Here is a 25695-nt window from a genome sequence, read left to right on the forward strand (position 1 = left end):
CTGAAACCCGTTGAGTCCACGGAATTCCGTTTACAAAAGAAGCTCAATGATAGGCTCCACCGCATGAGCTTCATCTTATCTTAGCATGCTGGGCAAACGATATTCCGCCACTAGTGAGAGGGGCAGCGTAAGCAAGAGCTTCCATTGCAATTTTCACATTCTCTTATTCGTGTTCTTGTTGAAACAAAGCTCTCGAGGCTATTCTTGTAGATAATCGCTGTTGAACGAATCTGAGCGATAAAGAATGGCTGGAACCAGTCCCGCGCTGAAATGGGGCGGCATCTTCCTCCTCACGTCCATTGGGTACTTTGTCTTTAAGCTTTACCAGCAGCGGGTCTTTTTTCGGCGATCGGTCAAAAAGTACAACCTTGTGAGTTAAATCAAGTATTCAGGTCTCATGCCCACCGCTAATGCATACAGCCAACACTACCTGGTCACTCATGGCTTCTAGGTAACCTCATCGCCGTGGGCAAAATCATGATGAAGTATCCGGAAGACGTCCACGGTCAACTGATGCCAGATTTTCTCGCTCGAGACTACCCTGAAATCGCGGAGCTGGGCATTTGTTACATCGATCTGTGGCCCATCTCATGGCCGATGTTGGCAACCTTTCATCCTGATATCGCGGCGCAGTTTACTCAAGAAACGTCACGACCAAAGCACGAAATTATCAGATGTCAATTTCGACCGTTGACGGGGTTAAAAGATCTTGTTCTGTCCGAAGGAGCGTTCTGGAAGAAATGGCGAGCGACCTTCAATCCTGGTTTTTCGACGCAAAACATCACGGCCCTTGTTCCTGAGTTCATTGAAGAGGCATTGATTTGGAAGAAATACCTGCAAGAGATCGCTAAAGATGGACGTGTTGTCCCTCTTGAAGATTGTGTCATGAAGGCTACTTGCGATATCATCGGTCGTTCTGTCTTGGGTATAAGTCTGGGCATTCAAACAGGCGTTGACGACAAGATTTTCCCGACACTCAAAAGTGCCATCTCACTGCTTGTCACAGACTGGTCGCCACCTCAATGGGGTAGACTTCTAAATCCTTTCCGCCACTCTCGCCTCTCGTCTCTAAACCGACAACTTCGCAGCCAACTCCAGCCACTGATAGAAGCTCAACTTCAAAATCACGAATGCAACGAGGGGCCGAAGACCGTGAATGGTCTCGCCATCAGAACGTATATGAAGGAATATGGCTCCGAAGGCACTTCAAGGAGCACTATTGACTCTGACTTTCTGGATGTCACCATTGAGAATCTGAAGATCTTCCTCTTCGCTGGCCATGACACCACGGCATCTACGCTCTGCTTTGCTTACAATTATCTTTACCAACATCCAGATGTCCTTGCCAAGTTGCGGGTGGAGCACGATGCAGTCTTGGGGACTGAACCATCTGATGCAACCAGAAGGATATCTGAAACCCCGACATTGCTCAACCAGCTTTCTTATACCACTGCGATCATAAAAGAGACTCTGAGATTAGAACCGCCAATTGGATCTTGTCGAGAAGGCTCTCCGACATTCTTCCTGAGACATCCTGAGACAGGGCAGCAGCTTCCAACAGACGGCTTCATCCTCTTCTCAGCAAGCAAGGCCATCCACAGAAATTCTAAGTTCTGGTCTGAGCCTGACAAGTTTATCCCGGAAAGATGGCTTGATCCTGTCGTTCATAAGAATGCGTTTCGTCCATTTGAGCTAGGTCCTCGGGGATGTATTGGTCAGGAATTGGCTTTGACAGAGTTGAGACTTCTTCTTGCTATGACCGTTAGGGAGCTTGAGATTGTGCCTGCATACAAGGAAAAGGACGAAGTTCTGTTGGGATATCAAGCTTATCAGGCACAAATGCCTGGAGAGCTGACAGCACATCCCAGTAAGGGTATGCCTGTCACGGTATGTCTTAGGAAGGCCGGAAATACCAATGAGTAGAATGGAGGTTCTGCGAAGCCAGTCTATGGGAGACCTGTGACTTGTGAAACGCAATGGCGTTGAAGGTTGAGACATACTACAGCCAGTCCGCACGCGAAGCCATCGAGGTGATATAAGTAGGAAAAATGACGAAAAGGCAACAGCTCATATATTGATAGATCATCTGTCTTACTAACATCTCAGAGTTGGAGGATAGACTGCGTTGAGCTTCCATCCAAACGTGCTCAAGCCTCCAAGCGCCGATCTGCCCAACGGACTCGAGGGCGCTTCAGACCTCCACTACATCCTTCTTCAGCCCATACTCGACGATACCCATCCTAGATTGCATAATTTCCAACTCCTCCTGACCTGCATGGTCACCGAAGATCTCGTCCATCTGCTCCAACGTCTTCCCCTTGGTCTCTGGGACCAGGAAGAACGCCCAAACAGCCGCGAGGAAACACCAAGACCCGAAGAAGATATAAACACCGAAACCGATACTCTCAATCATCGGGGGTGTTGCGACGCCCACAATGAAATTGAAGAGCCAGACTGTGGCTGTAGCAAGTGCTACTCCCTTGGACCTAGAGGCATTGGGAAAGACTTCCGCGGGAAGAGCCCAGCCCAATGGAGCATAGGAGACTCCGTAGATGAGGATGAAGCAAAAGGCCATTGCCACGGCAGCCCACCCTGCAGACGGATTGGAACTCCACTTGTCATTGAATACACCCACTAAAACTGCCATGATGCCCCATGCTGTGCCACCTCCAATGCCGCCCCAGATAGCTAGTGGCCGTCGTCCAACTTTGTCGATGATGAAAAAGCAAACAGTCACTGCAACAAGTTGTAACATATTGAAGACACCAGACATGATCAAAGACATTTCAGAGGATTGACCCAAGGACTGAAAGAGTGTAGGGGCATAGTAGATGAATGCGTTGATGCCTGAAAGCTGCTGGAAGAAGGCCACTCCAACGGCGATGGAAGTTCGATGCCAGGACTTCTTCTGGAAAAGATCCTTCCAGCCAAGAGTCTCAAGCTTGAGGCCGCTGACACCTGGGTGTCGCTTCTCTTGCATGATCTTCTGCAGTGCCACTTCGTTGAGGATACCGATATGTTCTTTCTCAACGCGAGGGTCGGTTCTGGGGAGTCGACGTAGCCTTTCTAAGCTCTGCAGCGCAGCGTCTGATCGGTCAACAAGAGCAAGCCATCGTGGTGAGTAGGGAAAGAAGTGGATGCCGATACCGAGAATAGTGCTGCAGACCATCTGAAGACCAAACGGCAATCGGAAAGAGAGGTCACCGGGAAGATGGCGGGTAGCATAGGTGATCCAGAAAGATACGACCACGCCTAGAACACATGAGACAGACTCGAGGACAAGCAACGTTCCTCTCAGGTTGGGCGGTGCGATTTCTGAGATGTAAATTGGTGCACCCTATTCTGTTAGTCATTATAACAAGACAAAGACGGCATCTGCATACCATTGCAAGCGTCCCAACGCCTATACCGCCTATAGTTCTTCCAGCCACCAGAATGCCGTAGGAGTTAGCTGCAGTCTGCATAATAGCGCCAATGTTGAAGATGACTACAACGATCGAAAGAGCCTTCTTGCGTGATATTTTGTCGGCGAGCGTAGGCATGAAGAGACATCCGATGAAAGCCCCAAGCTCTAGCATGCCAGTCATGAAGCCTTTGCCAAACGCAGTCTCAGTGCGAGGGAATGCCTCGTGAAACTGGCTCATCACGTTGACGATGGAGATGACTCCTTGGTCGTAACCGAAAGAGAAGCCTCCCATGGATGCTAAGAAGGCAGCGCCGAAGATGTAGGGCGATTGGACGACACCGCGAATGCCACCTTTCCCATATGAGATCTCCTCATCTAAAAAAACGATGGGAGCATTGTTCGATAAAGCAGCGGGATCTTCAATGTTCTCGACTTGTGGGTGATCCTTGGGAGGATATCCACCAGGAGAAGGGCTCTCAGTAGACATTGTGCGAGTTTTGGAGCCAATGATGTTGAGTAAGGAGGCTGGTCAAAGACAAAGATGATGATTAATGCGATGAGGATAAGAAAGGCGAATTAAAAGAACAGCAGAGGGCATGATGATGATGTTATATAGCCACCTGCTTCAGAAGAGACCACCATCGTAGTTGCGAGTCATGGAAAGTAACAAATCATGAAACGGTTTCGTTCCCCGCGGGGAAATTATCTGGGGAAGACCAAGGCGTTGAAGCTAAAGTGTCGGGATTTGTCTGAAATGATGGTGCGTTGCCTAATTCGGGGAATTCATTCCGCGGGTTTCAACTTTGTGGCTTCCCCAATTTTAGGCCAAGCCACTAGCATCACGACTTGGAGGCATGAATCCGATCTCAGCCAATGGGAAGCAGTACATTATCACTCGACAGTGGCATTGGTACTAAAAGCGGACAACATTTCCCGATACCGTAGTTGGGGTATTGGCTCTCAACGCTGATGGTATCTGGAAGAACACAAGGCCCAATCATCTACTGATAAACAAAAATATTATGTTGTTCTAGAATTATTTGCAATCGGAGAGAAACCCGTTGGCAGACGGTCTCACAGCCGAAAAATGCGCATTTGTTGAGTTTACACGTATGATTGACGTTCACGTACCTGGGTTTGACGATGCATGCATGAAATATTGGTACCATCGCATTATGGTTCAGCTTCCTTCTTTGGTCTTCAATGGCATCATAGAATGCTTCGGCAAAACTTGATCTTGAAGTTTACAATGCCAGTCTGGCCCCGTTAAGAAAATACAATAAATTTGTTTTTACTATTCTTGTTCAACCATCAGCCTCGGGTGAGGACGAGGCGGTGCAGCTAATGCCACGATTCTTGTGTAAGTAAGACCATTGTCTGGTTCTATAGCGGCTAGCCAGTCCATTTCAAGACTGGTTTAATGACTTTTCCACTCTTCATGTCGGCCATAGCCTTCTCATAATCCTTGATATCATAATATGCTATCAGCTTCTCCAGTGGCAGAAGGCCCTTGGCATGCATCTCGATGAGCTCAGGGATCAGCTAGTCGGAGACCAGTCAGTAACGGTAGGCTCAGATTAAGACAGGGCTAATACTCACAACCCCAGGGTTGCTATCACCCTCAGAGCAACCCACGTACTCCTTGCCGTACGTGAGATGACTCATGATATCTATCTTAGCATGCGCGTTGCCTCCAGGTGCGCCAACTGTAGCTGCCCTGCCCCTCATTCCCAACGCAGCGACCATAGTTTCGACGATGGAGGGGACGCCAGTACAGTCAACTGCAAAGTCGACACCAAGAGGGGGGCAGATGTTCTTTATCGCCTTGATTATGTACTCCTGATCTGGACCGAGAACTCCATCCGTAGCACCTAACTCTTTGGCAAGTTCTAGTCGCTCTGGCTGCAGGTCAATCGCTATGATTCTGCTGGCCTTCCGTGCCTTTGCAGCCATCACGGCAGCCAAGCCAACAGATCCCACGCCGAAAATCGCGATAGAGGTACCGGGCTTAACATTCAAAGTATTGAACACAGCACCAACGCCTGTCTGGATGCCACATCCCAATGGCGCAAAGAGGTCCAGTGGTGTTTGTTGAGGAACCTTGACAATACTTGATCGATGAACAATTGTTCGCGCCGCAAAGGAGCTTTGGCCGAAGAAGGTGCTGTAAATCGGTTGCCTCGTCCCATCTTTCATAATGGACATGGCAGCTGATCCGTCCGGTCGCTTTCCACCGAAGTTGTAATTGTTGAAGCTGTAGCAATAGGCTGGGTGGTCTGATTTGCATCCAGGACATGAGCCACAGGATGAGAAGGATAGAAGGACTTTATCGCCGGGTGAGACAGAAGTAACATTTGCGCCTATCTCGAGAACAACGCCTCCTCCTGCAACGGTCATGATAGTTAGCATACGTATCTGTGATGCAGCAGTCGACATGAGCTACCTTCGTGGCCAAGAACAGCATTCGGTGCGCATGGCAATTTACCACTTGCACAAGAAAGGTCAGTATGGCAGACACCAGAGGCGTGGATCTCTATCAACGCTTCATCTGGTTGCAGAGAGTCCAAATAGACTTCCTTTAGTTCGAAGCTGCCATCCAAGGCTGGTGCAATAAGTGCTGTTGTCCGTGTCATTTTCTCGTCGATGAACAATGTAACATATTATTTCAACATGGGAGAAACCCCCCGCATTATTAGGCTTTTGATGCGCTGGTTGCAAATCGCGGGGGTTACAGCGCTTTTCCGAGGCTACTTGCCGCTGGAAGATGCCGGTCGGAGACGATGTGGGGGCGGAATGGCGATCTCGAGTAACTCCGTTACTGGACTACCGACTACATAGTAGGGTTACTGGATTATGCGCCTGAGGGTTCGAGGTCTTTCTTAGATAATGGAGCGAAATGCTCGGGACGGTAGTGGAAACAATGGAATAGTTCTGGGATGACGAGAAGGTTCTAATCGACAGCTTGCCTAGTGAATATGTACATTCTGAAACCCTGTGATCAAGTCATTGACTTGAAGCATACTCGTTTGATCATATCTCGTGAGAATCGGTTCGTGTGCTGAACCGCTCGCATCAGGCACCGTAGACTCAGGACTTCCGAATGAATCACTTGAAAGGCGATCAACCAGCAGTTTCCCCAGGAGCCAATATTCTGGAGAATGCCGCATAAAGCCTACCCTCCTCCATAGATTCTCCGTTGCCACATTATGTCTGTCAACCATGACATGTGGCGGTGAGAATGAGAATTCATCTGAGTATGTTTCCCAAGCTGATTTCCAATTATCGAGAGCGTTGCGAACTGCCTGTAGTTGATCATGGCCACCAAAGGAGTTTTGGTGTTGAAATATCAGTGCATGGAAGGCTGTAACATGTATCAGAACAGTAGGGTAGTTGAGGCTTGTTTGGTAGTCTTACCTGATACAACCGCGAAGAGGTTAAGGGGACCAAGATCAGCGAAGAGCCGTCGCATGTCACTCGAGAAAGATCTTCCACAAAAGCTCTCAACAACCTCACGAAAGGTTATGTTTCTTAACAGCGTGGATCGCAAGTGCCAGTTTTGTAGTTCTCGAGCGCATTCTGTTGATGTGCTGGCTTGGAAGGCTGCTTCAGGAAATGCCATATGCATGCTCATTTCTTTGATGACCATCCTAGGAGGTAGGTTGTTGAAGATCACGAATGCATGGTCCAGAAGATATATCCAGAGAAAGGTACTTAAGTAAATGTCAGTTATTGGTCAACATGTATACGAAGCCTGTTTACCGTATCAGCTGCTCTCGTGCAGCAAAGTCTCTCCAATCAAATCTGTCATATAGGCACGTAGAGTAATCCGGGTGCCTGGCAGACATAATACCAAAGTCTCTTGCCATCTGAACATTTATTAGTTGATGTGACCAGGAGAGACCGGATATCTTACAGATATGACAGTACTGAACCGGTATCGACGGATTCGTCGTTTGTTTGCCTCTGTTCCCTCCCATCCCTGGTAGAGACAAACCATATATGCTGCCTGCAGGGCTTGGATCTTCGAAATATTTTGGATCGGATTCAGCAACAGGGTGTCCTGGTTGTTTAGAGGGTCGTTGCAAAAGTCGTCATCAGTAAAGACGATTTCTTCGACACAGTTGAACCAGATCTTCGCTTGTTCGTTATCAGTCTTGCTAGGTGACACACTCGCACCTATTGACGTTAAGATTTATCCTTCAGAGATAGCTTTAGGGTTACATACCTATCAATGCCATGCAAGCCACAAGGATTGACTTCGAGGTCACTGGGTCAAAAGTAGGCCGGTGCACGAAGTTGACGTTAGGGTGCCATATATGCCAGAAGAGGGAAAGATATTTCCGTAAATTATGCGGAGAAAAGAATTGGATACAGGTCTGTTCTAGGACCGTCGACCATTCTAGCTCGACGACGCTGTTTCGAGGTTTGACGGTAACGACTTCTTTGATGTCTAGAAGTATTTGGTGAGTTTGGATGATGAGAGGGTCATGGAGATCTAATGGTTGCGGTCGCGGAAGATCCCTTGATGAGCCATTGAGGTGTACAAGCTCGTCTAATTCCGTAGTAAGGCAACCCTGGCCTTCGCCTGGTCGGTGAGATGCCTCAACCTGCACTCGCTGTTCAAATGTCCCGCAGTCAAATGAGCCCACCAGCCCAGATCTTCTCGTGAAATTGTCGAGAAAGTGAAAGGTGTAATTGTCTAGGTGCGTTTGGGGACTGGTCGGCATTATCTGAAAATGACCGGCAGCGAGGTTGATGAAGTCCAACCAGTCTTGATTGTTATCTGATCCTTGGAGCATATCAGAGACTGAAGTATAGTTGCCAAGATAGTCGAATAGCGTGTCATCTCCAAACACCACGGTCGGTAGGTTGGTTTCGTCATCATATTGCTTCTCATCCTGGCCTACGAGCAAGTTGCTTTCTGTTACTACACCGTTACTGAAGGAGTAAATACATTGGACCGACTTCCGACGACAATGTTCGCATGGCTGGCCAGTGCTACAGGCCTTCTTCTGCTGAACGCAGAGGTCGCATGCTCGTCGGCTGCTGGACGCTGTAGCCGATACCTCCCCGGTCCTGACTTTGGTCTGGCAGGCTAGAGCATGTCGCTTGAGTACATCCGCTCGTTGGTATGATTGGCCACAGAAGCTACATCTGTGAGGTCGGAGGCTAGTGTGGGATGCAGCGTGACGCTGGAGGTGTTCTCGTCGTTTGTACGTCTTGCTACAGCGGGGACACGCAAACCCGGCCCCTGAGGATGATGCGTTGTCAGACATTGTCGGATGTCAATGTGGGTGGATTGGATTGTGACGAGGGAAAGATGTAGCTTTGATGGGACAAAGATGATGCAACTCCGCATTCCGGTTTCGATCCCGGTTTAGGTTTTCAGATCGCGGGGAAGTGGGGCTGTGCTCCGTGGAGGAAACGGGGCCAGTCGGAGTCCTTGTGGGAGGCGAATGAGAGCTCAGAAGTTGGTCAACCACTGCTTTGGGTAGTTGGAGACAAGGGCCAACATGATCAATCAAGACGGGTCAGGAGAAGGTGTGGCGTCTATAGCTATCCCACATAGTTCCGCTGCAAGACTCGACACTGGGCGATTGTGAGACGCATCTTATATAAAGGCAGATGAATGAAATGATTGCAATTTGCTTCCAGCTCACGAAACAATTGGATTCACTTTTTCACTCACATTTCTCCATTATGCTGACCGTACAATTATTTTGGGTCGCTCTCGCTGCGATCTTCGTACGTCTGCTGTTCACTGGTAGAAGACCCAAGAATTATCCACCTGGACCTCCTACACTGCCGATCCTTGGAAACATTCACTTGGTACAGCCTTCTTCACAGAATTTGCAAACACTCTTACTGATAGTATCAGATGCCCACAAAAGATGCCCATCTGCAATTCCGTAAGTGGGCAGACGAGTATGGGCCTGTTTATAGTCTCATTCTGGGCACTAAGCCTTTCATTGTCTTGTCAAGCGCCCAAGCTGTCAAGGATCTGCTCGATAAGAAGAGTGCACTCTACTCTGACCGACAAGAAATGTACGTTGGGCAGATTCTTGGCAGCGGTGGTCTCAGACTTCTGATGATGGTTCGTCATTCTCGACCCCAACCTTTACCTACAATGACACTAACAGTTATTTCCTTCCTCAGGGATATGGACCAACATGGAGATCAGTAAGTCACCCTTGAGTGGTTTAGCTACGATATAGCCTAACACAGTCTTAAGTTCCGCAAACTGGTACACTCGCTGCTCAACGTCACCACAGCCAGGAGCTACGTGCCCTACCAAGACCTCGAGAACAAGCAAATGCTATATGAGATGATCGTTCAACCCGATCAATTCCTCCAGAGTATTCGACGATACTCCAACGCACTCACAACAACCATGGTATTTGGCTGGCGCTCGCCTATCTATCGAGACCCCAAGCTCATGCAGCTCTTCGACGGCTTTGCTGAGTTTGCCGAGATCAATCAAACCGGTATCGCTGCCCTCCTTGACTCGTTCCCCGTACTTAGGAAGCTGCCTGACTTTCTCTTGCCCGTGCAGAGGAAAGCCAAGGAGCTTCATAAGAAGGAAAAGGATCTCTACATGAGTCATTGGCTTAAGGCGAAGCAGGACATCGCAGATGGCTCTATTAAGCCATGTTTCTGTGTTGGATTAGCCGAAGCGCAAGAGAAGGAAAAGTTTGATGATGCGCAAGCTGCTTATATCTCTGGGACTCTCCTTGAAGCGGGTTCAGACACAACATCTAGCACCCTGTATGCCTTTGTGCAGGCAATGCTTCTTTATCCTGAGATCCAGCGAAAGGCTCAGGACGAAATCGACAAAGTAGTTGGTAAGCGCATGCCAACTATGGATGACGAGCAGAGCCTTCAGTATGTCCGCGCATGCATGAAAGAGACATTGCGATGGATGCCGACAACCATCCTCGGTGCTGTTCCTCATGCTGTCACGCAGGACGATACATACAACGGATATCTTATCCCCAAGGGCGCAGGTGTTCTCAACAATGTCTGGGGTATTCATATGGATCCTGAGCGTCATCCCAACCCTCGCCAGTTCAACCCTGACAGGTACCGGGATGACTTCCAGAGCTTGGCAGACGCCGCAGCCAACCCAGACGCGTCAAAACGGGATCAGTTCACTTTTGGCGCAGGCCGTCGTATTTGCCCTGGAATTCACGTTGCCGAACGAAGCTTATTCCTGGGCATTTCACGGATCCTATGGGCATTTAATATTAAGCCTACTGTGGATAAGAACGGCAAGCCCGTTTTGCCAGATCCAGATAAGCTGACTCAAGGCTTCGTATGCATGCCCGAGGAATTTCCAGCTAGAATCATTCCAAGGTCTGAGGAAAAGAAGGCTCAGGTGATCGAGAGTTGGAAGAAGGCTGAGAAAGATGTCCTGGATCCTGAGACGAAGCAGTGGCGTTAGAGAATGTTCTCAATTAATAATTATGTATCTATCAAGTTTTCATAGTTGACTAAAGTCAATCATCAAGAATGGCACTGCAGCATTGCTTCATCATGTGTCCCAACACTATTCATATCTCGGAGGCAGATCGTAATCTATATGTATATAAGTTTAGGCAGAGCCCAAGAGCTCCTCGACAAGACCAGCGACGGACTGGACGACGGGGTACTTAGGGAAGTTGGGCTTGTAGACCTGGGACATGTCAGTGTTGTGTCTTGTAAAAATGATAAGGTATGGGCACTTACAGCCTGGCAGACAGCGTTGAACTCGCTGCGGGGAGCCTTGCCACGGGCAAGCTCGTCACCGGGAACTCCAAGCTTGACCACCTCCTCGGCCTTGTCAACGGTATCCCAGCCAGGTCCGGCAGCGGGGTTCTTGATCCACTGAACAAACCAGTTGTGGATAGAATCGGCAAGAGCCTGCTGAGCCTTGGTGACACCCTGAAGAGCGGCAAAGCACTCATTACCACCGTGGAAGAAAGGAACCTCAGTACCGTGGGTAGGAGCAGTGTTGGGGGGTCCAACGACGTTATCGTACTTGCCGAAGAAGCGGTAGACCCAGGTCTTCTGCTGCTCACTTCGCATGTCGAGGAGATAGTCAACGGGGCAGTTGAAGCGGGCATCACCGTACTGGATACCGCTGCGGAGAGACTCGGTGGCGTAGTCGTTGGGGTTGTATGCCTGGATCAGAGACTCATCGGGGATATGAGCGCTATCGGCATCGAAAGTGTTGATCCAAGAGCTGAAGTTGCTGTTCTCAGCGCCGTAGACGAGGCTGAAGATGGTACCCTCTCCGTTGGAGGTACCAGTCAGCATGGGGACATGGGAAGGATAGTTTCCGGCAGCGAAACGGGCAGAGTAGTCAGAGAAGCGGGTGATATCGTCAACAACGGGAGTGAACCAAGTGTTGAAGGTGGAGTTGAAGTTCTTGGTCTGGAAGTCAAGGATGTCCTTGTTGCGGAGACAGTCGAGCTGACCGTTGCCGCCCTTGGGGCAGCCAACTTCCTCGGCGACAGCGTTAAGAGCCTCATCAACGGGAGCGTAAGCGGGGCCGGACATGGCGTTGGCGCTCATCTCGACGGCACCCTTGAGGAAGGTGTTGGGGTTGTTCCATAGGTAGTGATCGACCTGGACACCACCAGAAGAGTGACCACCAAAGACAATATGGTCAGGGTTACCTCCAAAGGCTGCATAAACGTTAGTCAAGTTTTGCATGTGATCGATAAGCGTGAAACATACCCCTGATGTTCTTGTGGACCCAGTCAAGAGCCTTCTCGACATCCAAAATGCTAAAGTTCTGTGTCTCATCAGGGTTGGCGCTCGTCAACTCAGAAGAATGAGGCGAAGCAAAGATGCTCTCGCGGGTGTTGAAGTTGACGTAAACAACTCCATTGCGAGCAAAGTTTGTGCCTTGGATCTGGGGGTTGCTGCTGGAGCCAGTGACCATAGCACCGCCATACATGTAAACGAATACCTAGTGGGTGTCAGTTTGTGTCTCGGAATATTATGCGGGAGGGTAGGGTAAGGCTGACAGGCAAGTTCTTGCCCTTGGATGGGGCCCAGATGTTAAGGTTCAGACAATCCTCATCTTGACGAGTAAAGGCATCGTTTGAGATGGCTTGAGGACATGTCGCACCATATGACGTAGCCTGGAACTTGGAACGAGACTCGGGAAGATCCTGAGGAGCCTTCCATCTACACCAGTGTCAGCTCATCAAAATGTGAAACAAACAATTAGATGACCTACCTGTTTTGGCCACCAGTGGAAGCAGCAAAAGGAACACCAAGATAAACGGCGTTACAGTGCTTGTCACGGAAACCTTGAATGTCACCCTGAGGAAGAGCAGCTTGCGGAATTGGAGGACAGGGAGGCTTCGCAGTCACAGGGACAAGACACGTGGCGGCCAGGATTAAACCTGTTGTTGTGAACATGCTGCTGAGGCCCATGGTGAGGAATGTGATGAGACGGGACGGGAAAAGGTGAAGATCGACTGAGACACGAGAAAAGCTTGAAGAATGAGTGGACAGAAGTTCCCGCAGCTTTTGGTTTTTATCACCAAAAGATGCTTGCTATTATTCGATTCGCCTATATCAGAGACGAAGAATTTCCGAGCGGCGGACGCTTAGCTACAATGAGACGTCTGAGCGGTCTCGGCAGTGGAACCAAGGCCCTTTAGTGCTGGGGGCTTCTAACTGTATTTAGTAGGACACAGCCGGAACATGCACTATAATAGAGTTTCGCGGAACGTGCACCGGTCGATTTTGTCATGCATGATCCGAGTCATGGATCCAGAATGCCTGTAAAATCTCGACTTGGGGAAAAAAAAAAAAGATGTTGGGTAATAAAAAAAGGGGCTCACGGGAAGAACGGGAGGCTGGTGAGACTATTGAAAAGAAACGCCGGATATACTGCGTAGGGCAGAAGTTGAGCGGCTTCACGGCCAACTCTGTTAGTTGCAAGCCATTGCCGTTGATAGCATCACAGTGGGCATTTTACGCTGATCTTTTGATGCCAGATGGATCCGAGGCTCAATGAGAGATCCCACATCGCTTATCCATCAGTGCAAAATGACAGAATTTGTGGATTGACAGCTCCTTGATGGTTGAGATTGTTCTCCACGATAGGAATTGATCGGCCAAGCTGCCCCTGGTCAATCGCAACAGTGCCAGTTCGCCGACCGAGCTTGATAATCAAGCACAGATCTCTCGCATCGGATTGGAACCCTTACGACGATCCTCCGACGCACATCCCGAAGCAGAAGGTTACGGGAATCCCTCTCGGCGCCGACAAACCACGTCCCTTGCATATCAGCCAATCCAGACACCCGGACGTCAGCCCAATTGCCTTACTGCTAATTCCGCTCAATGTCACTTGAGTCATAATATTAGAAACCAAGACACTAATGAATAATACCTTACGAGATATAGCCATAGCCAATATTTGTGCGGAGTGTCCACCTTGTTGTTCCGAGGTTTTTCTTTCCGCGCCACTAGTTCAGGTGCACAAGTCTGGTTGGAAACATGACTGGATATCGCCGCGCAAAATCCACATTTGGTGCCCTTTTGACTTCGGAGCTAGAGACAAGTCTGTCAGGACTCTCCACAGAAGTAACGGCTTCTGGAATCTCACTCTGACAATCTCTTACACAATGAGCTGATACCAAGGACCGAGTCCACGGGTCCTGTTGATCAGGGGGGTTTGGGGTTTGGGCTCCGGATCCTTCGGTAGGAAATAAGTCTTGCTGCATTCCCACCTTGCCTTGCATTTTGTGCTAGGTTGTTTTGCAGATCAGATCAGACCAACGTCGCAATGGCTGAGGGTCTGGGACAAGTTGTAAGTTTATACTTTTGACGAGGTTATGGTGATGTTTTTGCTGATGGTTTTAGATTTCGTGGTACATTTGTACCGTCATTGCGTGCATCTTTCTGATTTTGAGAATATGGGTTCGTGTGCGCAAGCTTGGACTATTGGCGATTGATGATGGACTCATTATTCTGGCGGCGTGTTGTTTGATCGGTGATTTGATCATCCAGCAGCATATGTGGAATTTGGGAATGGCGGATATGGCGAATGCTTCTCGCGATGAGTTTATCCAGATCATGAAGGTGAGTTGATGTCTCTCGATCGCAATACTGATATTTGCTAACAACCAACAAGATGATCGTTCCCGGATCGATTCTCTACGTCACCTCGTTATGGGCCATCAAGATTGCTCTGGTTCTGTTCTACAAGCGACTTGCTGCTCCTGGAACAAAGCTGCAGGTTATTTACAACGTCACTCTTGGTCTCTTGGTGATTTTCTGGGCTACCATCTTCTTCCATATCATTTTTCAATGTTTCCCACATGACAAGCGATGGTCGCAAGATCCAAACTGTGCGTTACCTCACTCCCGTTTGAGACAACATATGCTGACGACTGAACAGATCAGTGCGACCCGAAGGAAGCAGAGAAGAACTATTGGTTGACCGTTATCCGTATGTTATTTCATCCCTTTGGAGTCTATATGCGCAATACTAACTCTTTACAGTAAATATCGGCACCGACGTCATCAGTATGTTTAGAAGATACGGATTCAAGTTGCCCGACTAATAAATCGCAGCCATCAGTCTTCCCATCACCATGGTCATGAAGCTCCAGATGAAGACAAAGCAAAAGATCGGTGTTGCAGCCATCTTCGCCCTCGGTTTCCTGGTCGTCATCGCGAGCAGTGCGTCCTCCAACTTCTTTACCACGAGCTTCGCTAACGACTTCAGTCATTCGAGCCTACTACTCCAAGAAGAACGAAACCATGTTGACATGCACCGTTTCCATGATCGAAACCGCCGTCGCCATCATCGCAACCTGTCTTCCACGTACGTCTACCCATCTCCACTATCTCCATCCCACTAACAGATTCTCCAGCGCTGCGAACTCTCTTCCTTGGCCAAATGTCATCTGCCCGATCAGGCTCCAACTACGGACGCTACGAGCTCTCCTCCACCGGTCAACCACGATCCCGACGAACGAACCAAAGCCGAATCGTCACAAACGTCATGGGCGGTACGCAAAAGCTCGACAACGATTCACAGGACGAACTATTCAAGGAGTCTGCGCATTCAGTGGCGGGACGAAGTACGACTAGTGATAAAACTCCTGGTATCACTGTCAACACCACCATTCAAATGCACCATAGCAGCGAGGAGGAGGCGAGACGATCACAGGCTAGGCTTGATAGCTTCGCTTAAGTGTTTTTATATGTATATATATATAATTTGTAATAATTTATGGAAGCGAAATGTTTACTTGCAAGTAAAAGAGGATGCGACATCTGGGTTGCCGCCCTTGTATGTTAGCCGCTTTGGATAAGCGCACAACTCAACAGCTCGTCGCTTTTCCGTGCCAACAGTCTCCGCATACAGAGTCTCGGGTGCTTTGCCGTGTTCAACCCACCTGACAAGAGCGTCAAACGCACTTCCAGGATACCATCCATCGCCGCCTTTGCAGTGCGCAACACCTGGTGCTTCGAAGAATCTGTAGTAATCCGTGGCGCTAGAATCTTCCTCGAGAACACGCTTGTAGTAATCCACTGAGCCCTTGTGCGGGATGAGTTGATCTGCTGTTCCGTGCCATGAGATCAATTTTCCTCCTGCTTTCTTGAAGTCTGTGAGATCCGGGTCTGATGTACCCATTACTGAGGCAAAGCGGTTAACGGATTGCCGGAAGAGCTTGCTGTACTCTGCGTGGGACAAGTCTTCCAGACTAGCTGATTGATCCTGAAGAAGGAAAGTGGTGAGCCAGTCTTGAGCAATGGCGAAGGGACTTGAAGTGCAATCCTTCAACGATGCGCATGTGGTATTGGCAAGACCACTCAAGTCTGCGCCACGATCAAGTCCATACCAGAGAAACTTGCCATCTTCTGTCTCCGGACCGCGCCAGGTCAGATGAGCAACCTCAGAGCCCTTCTTGGAAATCTTGATTGTGCCAGATGGGTTGGTACACTCTACCGATTTACCAACGACAGACTTGGGGTCGAACTTGCACAGATCTGGGTTTGAGATAACACCGTCTTTGACTCCATCTAGTTGGTCACAAGCTTCAATTGCAGCCTTAGTGATGGCGTTGAGCTCGCAGATAGGAGGATAATAGTCTGAAACAGGTTAGCATGGCAGGCTTCTAATAATGAGGCAATAATCTTACCGAGCTTGTGCATAACAACCTGCGGCCAGTACTCCGATGTAACAAACTTGTCCCAGTTGAAAGCAGAAGCGGTAGCAAGAACGCCATTATACTGAGTTGGATACCTCTGCGCCATCATATGGCCCTGTCGTCCACCTGTAGAACACCCCTGACAGCCATCAGTAAAGCCCATCTGCCCAAGAGTATGATATACTTACGTTCCAGTATGAGTATCTTGGCTTTTTGCCGTAATAAGCCGCTGTCACGGCTTTTCCCAATGTCGCTGCATCATCCAGAGAAACAGCTGCAAAGTTCTGCAAAGCAGGCCAATTGAGGTTTCCGGTGCTATCTAAAGCCCAGTCCAACTCCTGTCTGTTAGCCAAGAGGTGGCCACCATCTGTAGTGACAGCGGCATATCCATTGGAAGCAGGTTGTGCAAGGTCGGGTAGGTCTCCCGTTGACCAGCCTCCGCCACCTACTCCAACAAATCGTCCGTTCCAGCCTGAGACTGGCAGTGTTACATATGTGTTGATGGTGTCATTCCAGCCTGGGTGTGTATACTGGACTGTAACTTGACACACGGGAAGTGGATCCGTTGAGTTATTGGGCCATTCATTGGTTGGGAATGACGGCAGCTCGGCGTTGGTGAGATTGGTGCTGATGGATAGAATCTTGGCATTGGCGAGCTTTATGGAGCGGAAGGTATGATCTGTGCAGGTGGGCTTTGAGAGTACGCTTTGAAAGCCCTGAAACATGAAAGCAAATGATATGGCGGAAAGGTTTGAGGAGAGCATGGCCACAAAATGCCTCCGAGGCTTGGCGCAGCGGGGATAGGTCAGAGAACGAGATGCCAATTGGCAATTGCAATCAAACAGTAGACTACGTAAGAGAAACCATTTCTTGTGAGTATTTCCTCAGATATATAATACTCCATCAGTGGCATAATGCTTCGAAGCGATCATCGTCAGCCAAACCAATGCGTTTACTCCTCCTCACTAGGAACCCTATTCATTGGGCAAGCTATCTACTCCGAGGAACACGCAAGACTAGCCAAGATCAGCGCAGAAAATCCCCAGATTCAGCCAGTCGGTAAGTTCGCACGGGAACGAATATCCTGTCTCTTAATACGCAAAACAGACCTATTTTCGACGTATCCCCGGATAATGTCGCATGGACTGATCCCCTGTAGGATCGCGAAGTATCATCGGTCAAGGGCTTAACCTTGTTGCGGTAAAGTTTACCCCATGTTCCCATTTCAATGCCGCGGAGACTAGTCGATATTCGGACTACCCCACGATTCGGGGTCTGAAGAAGACTCCGTCAAAACAGCAAATCTGGGGTAATGTACTGCTGGCAGGTGATTGTTTTTGCTTGTGAGTGGACGGAAAAGCGCTGTTGCTGACTCGGGTCTAAATGACTCGCGAGAAATCCAGGGTTTGCATATACCGCTACCGCGCCCTGGAGCAGTCCCGGAGTCTCGGTCATGGGAGGAAGCCGTTCAAGGACATTTTAACGAAGATTACAAAGAGAATAGTTCGGAAATGCATGTACGTTGGATCTGAGAAACTCAATTTTGGTTACTCTTTCGGCTTCTGACCAGTGACTATCAAGCAATCAAACATCGGGTGCACAGATCTATCGCGTGATGCCTCTCTAACACGAGCATTAAAGAGCTCAACCTCTTCGCGTGACCATCCCAAAACATCGGTAAACAAAACCGCCGTAAAGGCAGCTACACCTTCTCTCATGTTAACTCCCATCAAAGTTCCTATCTCTTTGAGCCGTTCATCCTTAGGCCATGGTCCGATTGGAAGCTTGAACCGCTCCTCTTTGACACTAGCGAAGCCAGCTTCCTTAGCCCACTGCTGAAAAGACGGCGCAGGATCCATGGTTCTTCCAATCTTATCACAGGCTAGTTTCAGGTAGTCCATCATCTGGACTAACGCGTTGTCGGGCTTGATCGAGTCATCCTCGGAATAGAGCGTATTGGCTGTTTCTTGAAGCTCGATCCAGCCGCCTGGCTTCAGGTTGTCGTATGCTTGTCGAAGTAGTCTGGGCCAGTCTTTGATAGACCCAGCCATGTATCTGCAGTGGATATAATCATATGGGATTGGCTCAACCCATTCCGCTTCAACATCGTCCACAATGAATTTGACATTTGGAGGAACCCAGTCTGGTTGTATGGGGCTAAGGTCATTTCCGACCACTGTCGCAGAAGGATGCTCGTCACCGAACTGAATTGCCCAAATTCCTGTTCCTGTTCCGATATCAAGAACATTCAGTCCCTCCGGGTCTATGGGAGCCAGGAACAATCGATCCTTTACAGTTCGGCAAAAAACGTGGTGAATCATGTCAAGGCGATCCTGCTCCTGGTCATCATTGGGGAAACTGTATTGTCCTGCGCGATCACTGTGGTATCGTCGGCCATGCTTCCATTTGTATTTGAGAACACTGCTAGCAATAGAGGTAGTTGCACCCACGGAGTCAGCGGTGAAGACTGAATCGGAGTCGGAGGTGGTATTTTCGTCGACCTGAACTTCAGGCGTTGTTGGGTTATCAGACATCTTTGCAGTTGTCAACTATGGGAACCAAGGTACGCAGATGCTTTTATCAGTATGATCGATGATAGAAAACGATATTGCGAGTGTATAATATGATCGTCGCATGCACAAAGTGGAGGTGCCGCGCAAGCAACGGCAGCCGAGGCATGGAAAACAACTCATCCAGTAAGAGCATATGCGGTTCTGAAGATGAATGTAACCCCAGACATATTGCAATAACGAGGTTGCTGATCATCATGAGATTAAGTCTTCGATATGCAGGTCTGATGAAAGCCCCATCAAAACGCCTTTTCTGGAAGGTAGATAAAATAACAGCCCATGTTTGCTGAGTCTTCCCATAGAGGCTTGTTGCAAGCGGAAACCTCACCGATAAGATAAGACAACGTGGCCGAGTGGTTAAGGCGATGCCCTGCTATCTCTTATGAGACATCACAGGCATTGTGTTCGCACGCGTAGGTTCGAATCCTGCCGTTGTCGATGTTCTTTTTGTATTCATATCTTGATGATAGATGAATCGATTCTCATTCATTTTTTGTTTTGTTGATGATTCTGTGTCCGATTTTATGTGCTGAGCATTTTATCGCATCGGCGGGGCACTCGTGATCTTTTCTGTCCTAACACACTCCGCTAGATCTAAGCATGAGATAAAGGCAGATGGCTGGTTCAATGTGTCTTCAATTGATAGCCGAAGCGATTAATAGCGCACATGCAAGCGGTGTATGATGCGCCTTCGAATAAGATCTTGATGACTGGCAGGTTGGGCTTCACTACTGTGCATAACAGCTAGGCTAGGGTTAGCCCGATCACAGAAGCGGCAAACAAGATGACCTAATGGTGTTTGTTGATGCGGCCCGTCAAATTCAAGGACCCAGGGTTTCATGCACCACTGGGTTTATAGCAGCTAGCCATGTCAAGTGTTCCTTCAAGCACATAACGTGTGTATAACTTCTTCGAAACGGAATATGTAAGTCATTAATGCAAGTGATCAAGAGCTACCGGCCTGTTCAAGGTTCGGGCAAATGATGAATGTTATTGATGAGCTATGGTGCTCATATCCTGTCTCAACTTCAGATATTTATCCTCCCGTTTTTTCTAGATAGCTAAGTTTATGAGAGACCACATTTCTTTCTTAAGAATGTTGCTTGTCTCAACGTTGATATGCACATATCCCAGCTTTCGATACCTTTCGCAAGTACCCATCACATTGGCTTCGCTGGGTACTCATCCCTCTCTCATCTCAACGTCCTTTCCGTCCCCTCCTACATCCGGAGTGACCAGTCTTTCCAGCTCTGTCAGCTTCTCTCCACCCAGGCTCGCCAGTCCCAAAGGTCCCATATCGACCATAACTTTCAGGACATCGAACGCCGATTTCATGCGAGTCAATTGATCCAAGTGCGCAGCCAGAGCCTCGGCCTGTTCGGCACATTGCTCAGCCGCTAGTTTCGCCGACGCAACCATCTCGTCAACATGTTCGATTTCTTGTTTCTTGTGGTTTATGATCGCCATGGTCTTCTTTGAGTCATCCTCAAATACTTTCAACGACTTATCGCAGCGTTCTAGGGCGATATTCCAGCCATCGGCATTGTCAGCGACTCGTCGCTGGATGATTCGAAGGATAGAGTCTCGGATAACATTATTGTCCTGTATATCCTGACGGATTCTGGTCAAGTCGGCTTGTGCGGTGTTGAGTTCTTGTTGGAGCAAACGTTGCGAGGAGTTCAACGCTTTCAGTCGGTTCTCGTTCTCAATCTGCTGGGCACGTACGCGGTCGGCATTGTTTCGAATGGCGGTAGTCTTGTTGTTCAACCGCAAGATGTATGTGCTCTAGAGCCAAAAGTCAGTCCATTCGGTGCTTGAGAGTAATGCAGACTCAAGATTACCTCATCATCTGTTAAGTCTTTTATCCTCGTGCCTTTGTGGCTCGCTTCAAGCGTACCGCGGGGCGTGTGAGGTGGCAGAGATGATGCCTTTTGCCGCTTTGGTGCTGGGGCGCTACGAGCTGTAAGTTCGCTCGCATTCTTCCTCTTTTTAAACCAACTCGCCCCTCTTGGTTTGGCTCTCGGTTTGCTCAACACTGAGTGGTTCGGAGTGAGAGTTGCTGAGGTCAAGCGAAGGCGGGGCTGTGAGATCACGCTTGTTGTTCTGTCTGGGTTGAGGTGACGGACTCGGCGACTGGGCGACGACGATTACATCGCGGACTAGATTGGCATCAATACTCTTGGCACATCCGTTATGTCTATTGTGCTCAAGATTAGCGCTCCGTGTCTGGGCATTGTTTGTTCGACGTTTCGCCCTCTGATGCTGGACAGACGTCCGGCCGCGTTGCTTGCGGGCTTCTTTTTCGGTCATTTTCCTTTGCTTATTCTCTCGGGGGCCCTGTTGCGAAATCGCTATCTTCTGCTCTGCAATCCACTAGATTGTCGATATAACATCTCGGCCCTTGACTATCGAATCCTTGCCTCTCTTGTTTACTACGCGTTCCAAATGTTCCAGAACAACCTCGAGGGAAACCTTGGGTGATGAGTGCGCCAGCTTGATGGCCTGGTGCAACTTCTGAAGCACGTAAACGCTCCAGATGGAAGGAAGATGTTTCACGTGGAAGAGTTCCCAGGGCCACTTGCCACAGGCGTCGCGAATGCGGTGAAAACACGTTTGAACTGGGGTGCCGCCGATTTTGTTGAATGGAGTTGGGACTGCGACTTCGCTCCCTTTGGAAATAGTCGAAGGCGCCATAGTCATAAATGCATAAAGAGTGAGGAGAAGCAGACGACAGGGAAAGATTTTCGACGATAGTGGTAAGAGAGCGGATAGCTTTGAATAATAGAGTTTGATATATGTCAGTATGGATATGGCCGCGCAAGTCGAAGAAGAGTGGCTATGCTTTGCGATGCCGCATGTGTGTTGTTGATTTGAGGCAGCGCGAAGTTGAGGCACAGGTTTGTTTACTAGAAGGTTGTGGGGCGGTGTACAAAAGTGGCTGTGCGTTTATCTTATCACAACCGTTTGTTGACAGTTTCTTACCCTGCACTTTGTAAGTTCCGCTCCCAAAACAAGGCTTTGACTTGGGACTTGAGATGTTGATATTTCTCGCCGTATCTTGTAGTACCTGCTGCAAATGTCAGAAGTCACTCTTCTCTGAAGTCTGATCGGTGACTTTATGATGCTTCATTTCGACAATGCTGTGACTCGAAACTACATCTCTGTTCAAAGTGCAGAGTAAAGTAAATTTCTATTAATAATATTACCACGCCAAAAGAAAGAACAAGTATATCTTGCCTCTTTGCAGCCTTGCTCCAGTCCATGGGGCTACAGCCAATCGTCAATAAAAATAAAATGGTAGCCACCATGTGCGCGTTCTTTATTGACATTAGCAAAAATGTGGTTCCGCCCGGGATCGAACCGGGGACCTTCTCGGTGTTAACGAGATGCCATAACCAACTAGACCACGGAACCAGGCCTTGTGATTGGATGAGAAAGCATTTTGCAACGCGATCCTTGACCTCAAACAGAATGAGGAAGACTTGCGACACTAGAGAAGACTTAGAATAGTTTACCAAGATCTAATAATTCGCGGCATTAGGAAATTCATAATACGACTCACTGTCTAGAAGAAAGGTATTTAAATAAGAGATGCAAAATTAGTTAATCTATATACAGCATATATCACCGCGGTTTCATAAAGCTATTTTCATCGCTTGCACATTATTAAGAGGGTGAACTGCATATTGTCCAATAGCATGTTCCCGATAAGACACCTGCCCCACTACAACTCTCTTATCAAGGCAACCAAAATGAGAACTCCCGTGAGCATGACATGGAATCTTCTGACCGCATCTAGCTTGGACAAACCACAAAAGTATATCGCATAGTATAACGGCAAAAAGACGAATCAGAGGGCAATGGGATTGCTCCCGCCAGGGCTTGAACCTGAGACCTTCGCATTACCGACACTCGGGTTGAAGTATTAGTACGACGCTCTAACCAACTGAGCTACGGAAGCCTTCTGATTCGATGACTTGGCTGGTGAGGTAGTGGCCTCATGTTGCGAACAGTCTCGAGATCGGGAGCCGGGAGCTGTGGTGGAGCGCACTGAGCACGGATAATCATCAAGATCGACTGGGAGGAGGTATTCCTGGCGCAGAGAGATCAAGTTCGCCGGCTGTTTGGTAGCTCTGCTTTACGATACGCCATTGACAGAACGTGAGAGCAGACAAGGGCTACTGTCAGGGCCTGTGTAGCTACACTCACGGAGGCTTGGCAAAGTACTGAACCCTTTATCTGATCTGCTGATCTGCCTACAAGACTTAAAACTTAACTAGACAAAGTTAACGTGCTAATGCTTTTGCACGAGTTGCAGTGACTTGTACTTCAGAGTTAATTTCCAATTCTCTTCTTTACAGACATGCGATAATCAAGACAGGTTATACCCTGAACGAAATCTTGTAGCGAAAACACTGGGATTGTGATTTGACACTGCCTTAGAACCAGCCTCAATCCTTTACAGATCAGCCTCTGAATTCTCGTCCTCCCTCTTGTCCAGTCCAACGATAGTGTAATTCTGACTCCAGTATTGAAGCTGAAGATCATCCTGCTTCTCATCCGTGAATACTGCCTGGAAAGAAAACACTTTCTTGGTAGCGATTTTGTCGGCGAATGGCTCAAGCATCGACTTGGAGTTGTGGAATCGGAACTTGTACTTATGGTCGGACAAATAGATGTCGGCGACAAGTTGGCTGATGTCAGAGCTGAGTTTGTTCCGATCATCAGGCTCACAATACCAAGTGAAGTCGAACTTGCGTGAGAGGCTGTCGGGAATGTTGCCCTCCCAAGTGATGGTGACTTCTTTGCTGACGTCGATTGGCTCGGAGGGGTCGGGACCAGTGAATTTGAAGGCCTGAGCTGCGGGGAGGGCGGCTAGAAGGGTGGTGAGGAAAGTCTTGGTCTGCATTGTGAAACTCTATTTTAGTGAACGGACTTGTTTTGCGAGATACGGTCAAGGTGAAAAGGCCGATATTGATGCTTTATCTTTGGTAAATTATGCTTAAACTGATGCCTGAAGCCTCGTCATGGATTACGCAAGTGATGGTTGGGTATTTATCAGCTATTGCCAAGTGGTATGACATGAGTCTCGGCTATTGCCATTTGTAGATGGTGGCTGTAGGATTCGAATGCCTGCATCTGGATGTCAAAGCCCAATTCGATATATTTTGATGTTTTCAATGCCCCTCAATAAGAAAGTGGTGGAATAACGGCATAGCCTGTTGAGAGTAACAGACTTGCATACCCTGACATACCCTGAGAATGAAGGTCTTGGGCCGCTTGCCCTGTTTTCGGTCACGATGGATGATTTCACAGGGTTGCTGGTGTATTCCCAATGCTGCGCCACTAAGACTCAAGGCTGTGCACGGCTGGATAATATCATTGGTCACACTAACAGCATGCTTTTCAGCTGCCCTCATTTGGGACAGAGTTTGTTATTTGAATTATCTTTCAGTGGTGTTTTCAACCATACTAGTCAAGACCTTGCTGTCGGATATCACCTTGAAGCTTAACCTCATTTGTCCTTGCGTAGAGCAGACCAATCACGACGTGTCAGCGCTGAATGCTGCATTACATGTCGTGAAATCTACGGCTCAGATGACCCTGGCCGAGCGTATCTTAGCGCGGTTTTCCTTATCTAAAGCGAGCCCCCCAAGATAAAAGATAAATTGGTCTCGCCTCAGCCATCTCATCTTAGCCAATTCAAGGTCTCTTAAAAACTCGTTCTCAAGCTCACTTCAGTGCAATTAGCTAGTCATCACATCATACTTGCAGCATTTTCTTCACTGACCGTTTAGTTCGCCCTACTAAGGCAGTCAGGCATAGCGGTAGGGCGCAATGTCCGACTGGGTTTTCTGTAATAAATAGGACGCTGACAGCCCATAGAAAGAGAGCAGCAACCTTCATTATTCTTTTAATTACACAACTTACGAAGAATTCTATCATAGTTATCATTTCAAAATATACGTCTTAGACATCGGTCAGAAACGCCAACATGAACAAGGCCAAACAGGCTGCTGATCCGGAAGAGACACCCGACATTGTGCCCGACCACCCTCTCACCGGTAAAGAAGCCGAGGAAGACTATCAGAAACAACTCGCCCTCCTCGAGCAGCAGAATAAAGAAAGAATCGAGATAATTCGAAAGTGGGAATCCTCCAACTCATCAACACAAAACATCGATCGTCGCACCTAGGCATAGGGCTCCTTTGCCCGCAACGGATGACGGGGCGTCACTGTGCCGGGAGGGAGAAGACCCAGGAACAGCCCGTAATTTGTAAGGATTGAAGAATAGCATGCATCGATAATGGTTCATCCACCATTATTATCACCTGCAAGCGCCATGCTGTCAATGGAATACTGTAATATGAGTGATAGTCTTGAGCCAAGGAAATCACGAGTAAAAAGGCAAACTGATGTATTTGATCTGTTTCATGACATTACTGTGATCTTTATGGTCTCGTTATTGGCCAAACTGGACAACATTCTGCCTTGTCAATATTGGTGTATTGATCGTGGTAATCATTGGCTAATTGTCATGCAGCTAGCTGCA

The 25695-nt window shown here is 48.5% G+C and overlaps 12 protein-coding genes and 3 non-coding genes across 15 annotated transcripts; 5 read left to right on the forward strand and 10 right to left on the reverse strand.

Moving 5' to 3' along the window:
• Positions 1–244: 244 nt before the first annotated feature.
• On the forward strand, positions 245–2684 carry FOXG_13470 (uncharacterized protein; the record flags this gene model as incomplete). The annotated part of the gene is made up of 2 exons (XM_018393455.1): positions 245–370; positions 421–2684. 2 exons carry the CDS (start codon positions 245–247, stop codon positions 1921–1923), a joined length of 1629 nt encoding a protein of 542 aa, XP_018252722.1. The 3' UTR covers positions 1924–2684.
• Positions 2192–3893, reverse strand: FOXG_13471 (uncharacterized protein; the record flags this gene model as incomplete). The annotated part of the gene is made up of 2 exons (XM_018393456.1): positions 2192–3337; positions 3384–3893. The coding sequence occupies 2 exons, from the start codon at positions 3891–3893 to the stop codon at positions 2192–2194; spliced, it is 1656 nt and encodes a 551-aa protein (XP_018252723.1).
• A 691-nt stretch (positions 3894–4584) lies between these two features.
• Positions 4585–6063, reverse strand: FOXG_13472 (uncharacterized protein). The gene is made up of 3 exons (XM_018393457.1): positions 5850–6063; positions 5006–5790; positions 4585–4948 (listed from the first exon to the last, which is right to left on the reverse strand). Exons 1-3 carry the CDS (start codon positions 6037–6039, stop codon positions 4799–4801), a joined length of 1125 nt encoding a protein of 374 aa, XP_018252724.1. The 5' UTR covers positions 6040–6063; the 3' UTR covers positions 4585–4798.
• Positions 6064–6372: 309 nt separating this feature from the next.
• FOXG_21174 (uncharacterized protein) lies at positions 6373–8746 on the reverse strand (the record flags this gene model as incomplete). Its single annotated transcript, XM_018401501.1, has 5 exons — positions 7632–8746; positions 7320–7582; positions 7166–7272; positions 6821–7116; positions 6373–6767 (listed from the first exon to the last, which is right to left on the reverse strand). Exons 1-5 carry the CDS (start codon positions 8680–8682, stop codon positions 6373–6375), a joined length of 2112 nt encoding a protein of 703 aa, XP_018252725.1. The 5' UTR covers positions 8683–8746.
• Positions 8747–9106: 360 nt separating this feature from the next.
• On the forward strand, positions 9107–10847 carry FOXG_13473 (cytochrome P450 oxidoreductase; the record flags this gene model as incomplete). The annotated part of the gene is made up of 4 exons (XM_018393458.1): positions 9107–9235; positions 9285–9500; positions 9563–9586; positions 9639–10847. 4 exons carry the CDS (start codon positions 9107–9109, stop codon positions 10845–10847), a joined length of 1578 nt encoding a protein of 525 aa, XP_018252726.1.
• FOXG_13474 (uncharacterized protein) lies at positions 10824–13024 on the reverse strand. Its single transcript, XM_018393459.1, has 5 exons — positions 12633–13024; positions 12418–12580; positions 12125–12359; positions 11132–12072; positions 10824–11078 (listed from the first exon to the last, which is right to left on the reverse strand). Exons 1-5 carry the CDS (start codon positions 12830–12832, stop codon positions 10998–11000), a joined length of 1620 nt encoding a protein of 539 aa, XP_018252727.1. The 5' UTR covers positions 12833–13024; the 3' UTR covers positions 10824–10997.
• Positions 13025–14086: 1062 nt separating this feature from the next.
• On the forward strand, positions 14087–15707 carry FOXG_13475 (uncharacterized protein). Its single transcript, XM_018393460.1, has 8 exons — positions 14087–14219; positions 14273–14491; positions 14544–14760; positions 14811–14861; positions 14915–14938; positions 14987–15094; positions 15141–15239; positions 15289–15707. Exons 1-8 carry the CDS (start codon positions 14196–14198, stop codon positions 15609–15611), a joined length of 1065 nt encoding a protein of 354 aa, XP_018252728.1. The 5' UTR covers positions 14087–14195; the 3' UTR covers positions 15612–15707.
• FOXG_13476 (uncharacterized protein) lies at positions 15666–17336 on the reverse strand (the record flags this gene model as incomplete). The annotated part of the gene is made up of 3 exons (XM_018393461.1): positions 15666–16513; positions 16564–16711; positions 16761–17336. 3 exons carry the CDS (start codon positions 17334–17336, stop codon positions 15666–15668), a joined length of 1572 nt encoding a protein of 523 aa, XP_018252729.1.
• Positions 17337–18031: 695 nt separating this feature from the next.
• FOXG_13477 (uncharacterized protein) lies at positions 18032–19356 on the reverse strand. Its single transcript, XM_018393462.1, has one exon. It carries the CDS (start codon positions 19104–19106, stop codon positions 18120–18122), a length of 987 nt encoding a protein of 328 aa, XP_018252730.1. The 5' UTR covers positions 19107–19356; the 3' UTR covers positions 18032–18119.
• Positions 19357–19481: 125 nt separating this feature from the next.
• FOXG_21175 lies at positions 19482–19580 on the forward strand. Its single transcript has one exon. It is a non-coding gene; the product is annotated as a tRNA-Ser (tRNA).
• A 664-nt stretch (positions 19581–20244) lies between these two features.
• Positions 20245–21836, reverse strand: FOXG_21176 (uncharacterized protein; the record flags this gene model as incomplete). Its single annotated transcript, XM_018401502.1, has 4 exons — positions 20245–20927; positions 20984–21095; positions 21142–21515; positions 21576–21836. The coding sequence occupies 4 exons, from the start codon at positions 21834–21836 to the stop codon at positions 20325–20327; spliced, it is 1350 nt and encodes a 449-aa protein (XP_018252731.1). The 3' UTR covers positions 20245–20324.
• Positions 21837–22482: 646 nt separating this feature from the next.
• Positions 22483–22556, reverse strand: FOXG_21177. Its single transcript has one exon. It is a non-coding gene; the product is annotated as a tRNA-Val (tRNA).
• Positions 22557–22772: 216 nt separating this feature from the next.
• FOXG_13480 (uncharacterized protein) lies at positions 22773–24411 on the reverse strand. The gene has a single exon (XM_018393463.1). The coding sequence runs from the start codon at positions 24049–24051 to the stop codon at positions 23602–23604; it is 450 nt and encodes a 149-aa protein (XP_018252732.1). The 5' UTR covers positions 24052–24411; the 3' UTR covers positions 22773–23601.
• Positions 23010–23103, reverse strand: FOXG_21178. Its single transcript has one exon. It is a non-coding gene; the product is annotated as a tRNA-Ile (tRNA).
• Positions 24412–24775: 364 nt separating the features above from the next.
• FOXG_21179 (uncharacterized protein) lies at positions 24776–25613 on the forward strand. The gene is made up of 2 exons (XM_018401503.1): positions 24776–24970; positions 25029–25613. The coding sequence occupies exon 2, from the start codon at positions 25138–25140 to the stop codon at positions 25336–25338; it is 201 nt and encodes a 66-aa protein (XP_018252733.1). The 5' UTR covers positions 24776–24970; positions 25029–25137; the 3' UTR covers positions 25339–25613.
• Positions 25614–25695: the final 82 nt, after the last annotated feature.

This window comes from Fusarium oxysporum, chromosome 12, assembly GCF_000149955.1.
Source record: "Fusarium oxysporum f. sp. lycopersici 4287 chromosome 12, whole genome shotgun sequence".
Lineage (NCBI taxonomy): Eukaryota > Fungi > Ascomycota > Sordariomycetes > Hypocreales > Nectriaceae > Fusarium > Fusarium oxysporum.